The sequence below is a fragment of the Arachis duranensis genome, chromosome 1 (genome assembly GCF_000817695.3).
Source record: "Arachis duranensis cultivar V14167 chromosome 1, aradu.V14167.gnm2.J7QH, whole genome shotgun sequence".
Classification (NCBI taxonomy): Eukaryota; Viridiplantae; Streptophyta; class Magnoliopsida; order Fabales; family Fabaceae; genus Arachis; species Arachis duranensis.
In genome coordinates, this window is record NC_029772.3 from 49,942,695 (window position 1) to 49,947,878 (window position 5,184).

The 5,184-nt window shown below is 31.7% G+C and overlaps 1 protein-coding gene across 1 annotated transcript in view; it reads left to right on the top strand.

The window, feature by feature from the left end:
* LOC107489015 (uncharacterized) overlaps positions 1-3,812 on the top strand; it is a 4,897-nt gene extending 1,085 nt beyond the window's left edge. The window contains exons 2-3 of the mRNA XM_016109798.3: positions 2,875-2,950; positions 3,106-3,812. Coding sequence (XP_015965284.1) covers positions 2,875-2,950; positions 3,106-3,674 — 645 coding nt within the window. The 3' untranslated portion in view covers positions 3,675-3,812. The remainder of the gene's footprint in view (positions 1-2,874; positions 2,951-3,105) is intronic.
* The last annotated feature ends 1,372 nt before the right edge of the window (positions 3,813-5,184 follow it).

A 5,184-nucleotide genomic window follows, 5' to 3' on the forward strand; every position in this document is an offset into this window, starting at 1 on the left:
ATTATAAAATATTTAATTCTAAATTCTAAATTCTAAATTTTAAATTTTAAATTATCTAAAAATAAGTATTTTAGAATTAAAATTATTTTTAATATTCACTAATTAAAAATTAATGACCTATATTTTCTCTAATTAAAAAATACTCATGAATTTTTATTGGTGATAGGAGAACAGCATTTTTGTTAAATTTTGGCCAACACTTAACCATCAAAAGAAAATTAAATGATTCTACACTATTAGATACAATCTCACACCATTAAAAATATCATTAATAACTAATTGATAGTTAAAAACTATAAAATCTACTGGCTCCTAAACTTTCTCAATCAATAAAAAAGCGGAAATTAGAAAAGAAAAAGGAAAATTCCAATGACCAATGCCTTTATTTTAAGGTCAAATACATTAGTAATAAGGGAAAATTCCAAACAAATAATAGATAGTAATTAGCAGTACTAGGGTAGGAAGTGGGGACATTGATGAGGAGTGAGGAGGAAGAGGCAAAATACGAGAACAGAGGTGGAGCCGAGAATGCATGATGAATTAAATGCACGTGGGGGCAGTGCAGTTAATTGGGTGTGTTTCAACTTTCAACTCCCAAGGGCTGTGAATTGTGATGCTTACTTTGCGCCATCCACGCCGCTGAATCTCACTGCACCGCACAGTGTTACTTGTTCTTGCTTATCCAATCCATGGGGCAAGGGATGCCTTTCAAATCTCTTTTGCCTGCCGCCAATTCAGAACGTTTTAAGATTTTAAAAATTTATCATTATGGTTACTTATTTGGAAAATATTTTTTTGTAATAATTTTTTTATATTTAATACCTTAATGAATGATAAATGATATATTTTTAATTTTAACAAATATTACAAATTAGAAAAAAGAACTAGGATGCCTACATCATCTTCTTTTTTTTCTTTTTTTCTTTTCTTGATGCCTGCATCATCTTAACTTTGTATTAAATTATCGAACTATGGACATAAGCAGAGCCTCATCACCTTTTCCATTGGAAATCTCTTAGTGTTCTATGAATTTGTTTGAAATTATTAATGAGTGCTTTTATATATTTCATAGAATAAAAACTTTTATTTTATGAAATAATTTTAATTTTTTAAATTAAAAAATAGATAAATGATGTGAGCGAAGAAAAAAAAATTCCTCCTCAACTAAATAAGAAATTTTTAAAATATTGTAAAAAAAGATCTTACGTTCTCTATTATCGATATATATAATTGTCAATGTCGTTCATTAGTTGACTTTGCTGACCCAGTGCTTAGTTGATTAATATTTTAAAAATCTAATTAACATGTATACTAAAAATATTAATTAAATGTATTATAAAAAATTTTAATAAATTATTTTCATTAAAAAGTTATTGAAGAATATATTCTTTATATTTCTAAAACTCAATGCATCAAAAATTTAAAAAGAAAATTATTATTATATTTTGACAATGTATACTCATAAAACACATTATCCATATTTTACATTTTAACGGAATCTTTTTATTACTTAAAATACTCCAGGAAATCATATCATACTTGCATTTCACACGTTCAGTTTCAAGTTGAGTAGTAACCCGCACTTTAGTTTTCGAGATTGATGAGTTACACTTATTTAGTTTCTAAATTTTTAGTTATAATTTAATTTTTGAATTTAAAAAATATATCAATATAATTTTTTTTGTGTATTTTTGTCATTAGAACTCAATATTGTTAGACTGCATTTGTTTATAGAAACAGGAATACTGAGATATAAAATCGTGTTTGGTAGAAAAGATATGGACAGAGACAATATATCTAGAGATACTGAATTAGTGTATTTTGTGTCTATTCTGACAGAAAAAACACGGAGACACTAACAAGTGACACAACTTATTTTTTATTTTTTCTTTTATTATTCTTATTAATTTTTCATACTTATATTTTTTATTGTTATATTTTTCATCTCAAATTTTTTGAATAAAAATAAATTAAATTTTTATAATTTGTTCTAGTTTATCACCAAACAAAATATAAGAACACAAAATTTTGTGTCTCTGTCTATCAGTGTCTTGTCATGTCCTGTTCTCAGTGTCTTGTCCTGTTCTGTTCTTAGAAACAAACGCAGCTTTAGTGACGTGACTTAAGCCTTGTCATGTATGCTCGCCATATTAAAATACCGTCATACGCATTTTGATCTTAAAGAAAGCACTTAATGACGTCGTTTGAATATTTGAACAATTAGTATTGTTTAAAAGGAAAATGTGTAACGTTTTAGTATTGTTCAAACCCTTAAACCACGTCATTTAGTGTCTTTTTTAACGCTAAAATGCGTATGGCTTAGTTTTAATAGGTTTAGCATGACAAGATTTGAGCTTCACTAATTGCATTGAGTTCTAGAGGGACGATATTGGTGCAGTTTTTAAAATTTGAGAGATCAAATTATAGCAATTGAAAAATCAGAATTAAATCAATGTAATTCACTAATATTAAAAATCAAAGCAAGACTTAACTCTGAAAATTCAGGTGAAGTCGACTTCACGCGAAGTTGATATCTAAATGCCATTAGATGAAAATTTAGTCAAATCAGACAAATCATCTAACGACTCTTAGGTATCAACTTCACATGAAGTCGATTGCACCTGAGTTTCCACCATTTCACTTTACGTATTCTTACTTCGTTTGAAGATGAAGGGAAATTCTTTTGATCAAATTGTACTTTTGGCTTTACATAAATAAGTGAAAGCATAAATTATTTAGTGTATCTTAAATAAAGTAAGGTAGACTTACTTTTATTGTTAGAGCATGTATCTACTCCCCTATCAAATAAACTTGGATACCAATATCTCTTCTTTCAGCTCTTATTAGTAACACATTGTGTATCATATGAAACAGGATTGGGCAAACGAGGAGAAAGAACAATCAAGTCCTGTATCTGTACTAGATTGCCCCTTCGAAGATGACAACCAAGGTATAACATTATATTCCCCTTTAAGTCCATTCTTTTAACTCACACTCTATCTATAATAATAAAAATAAAATAAAAAATGTGACTGAGGACTCTATAAAAAATAAGAAATAAGGATGAGTACAAATTTACAGTGTATATATGATTTATGATTACAGGAAGCGAACAGAAGCACATGCAAGAGAAGAGAAGGCACTTTAAAGGCATGGCTTCAGTGAAGCCAGTGTCCCTGGAGAAATTGATGTCAATGTCAGAACTGGACGATGATGATGAACATTATTGTTCAGTAGTATCGGTACCAATTAAGCATGATGACAATACCAAAAAAGATGGCAACAGAGTAGAGGAGAGTGCGCGAAACCTTCTCAACTTCTTATTGGTTAAAACATCACCCAACTGTTTGATAGTTAAAGCAGAGAACCTGTTGTTTGATTACTTCAAACAAAGTATTATCATCGGAGAAAACAACAACAATAATGATGATTTATCATCGTCAAAGGAGCTTGAGATTTGCAAGGTGGCCGAGGATTGGGTTCGTGGGAATCCACAAGAGTTATATTTGGGTTGGGAAGTGAATAAAGGAAGAGAAATGTACATTAGAGAAATGGAAAAATGTTTAGAGTGGAGAAATTATGACAGACAAGTGCAACATTTGGCCATTGAGCTTGAAACCGAGGTCTTCACTACTTTAGTTAACGAGCTCCTACTTGATCTGTGGATTTGCTAGCTAGCTAGCTAGTTACTTCAATTATGAAGAGTTATAATGTTTCTGACAATCTTTTCTTTTTTCTTATTCATGTTTGTATTCATCTCTTCCCTTTCTCGGGGATAGGATACATAGACGGCTAAATTTTGGAACAATGTTCGGGGCTCAATTTTGGATATTTAATTTGGTCATATTTGGTATGGTGTATGTTTTCCTTCCCTGTATCATACACGATTTGAAAATATTCAAACACTTAAGTAATAACAGTGAGACTCATCTAAAATTAATTATCGGAATTCGGATATACATACATATAAAGCTAAAATAAAATAAGGCCAATTATAGCGTACATATTTTTCTTGATTGAATACTAGGATGACACGCAGTGTTGGTCCTGAGGGAACAACTTGCAAAGCTCATTGAACAAGTTACATAATTTAGTGCAGGGTGCCTAACAGCAGAAGCCGAGTCGCATGAGGAGCGCTTTTTTTGGACTTGGCATGAGGAGCTTAAAACGGTGTTAGGGGTATTAGTGTTGGGCTCTGTTTTTTTTGGTGATCTTATAGTTTGAAGTTCATGGCCATAAGATTGATTCATAAAATATGATTTTTGCGAGCCAGTAAATGGAGCTTTGAAAATATGGGTAAATTTTGGTATTTTTTAATTTTTGCAATCTCTGAAAACCTTTATATTTAGTATAGAAAAAAAAAAACCAGAGAAAGTAAGAGAAAGTATAAAGAGCCAATGACTTAAGCGTACAATGTGCACAATGAAGGTTTAGAAAGTATTAGAGATATGACTATTATTGTTACATTGTCCTGTCATATTACACTTTTGGGATGAGTGGTTTTATGACATGGTATTAGAGTTTTAGATCCGAAATGTCAAAAGCTCGATCTTTGGTGAACCCCAAAATCAATTTAAGAGAAAGTAAGAGAAAGTATAAAGAGCCAATGATTTAAGCATACAGATTACACTTTTGGGATGAGTGGTTTTATGACATGGTATTAGAGTTTTAGATCCGAAATGTCAAAAACTCGATCTTTGGTGAACCCCAAAATCAATTTAAATTTTTGGGATAAGTGATTTTACGATATAAACAGTACTAAAAAAAAACAACTTAAACGGAGTGATGAAGTTGTTGCTCCATTCAGGGGGAGGAGAGGCCCGAAGCTCCACAACGGCAACTAGAAGAATTGCCGTCACCCATCACCGGCGATACCATCATTGCCAGACCACAACTGGAAGCTATTCTACCGCCGTAGGCATCACTGTGAAGAACGCGGCATTTCTACCCCCTTTTTTATCAGATTTCCTTTTCACTTCCCATAACGGAGGTCTACCCACCATACCGTTGTCATCGATGTATGCGAGTTCGCTGACAGCCGCACGATGCGTATGAGACTCACTCTGGTCGCTGCATCCTCCTCACCTTCCGTAGTGCGATTCACAATGAATTCAGCGCTGGACTGGTATTAATTTGTGGGGGTTATTTCAAATGTAAAATATTCGGCTTAATACTTTCAAATTT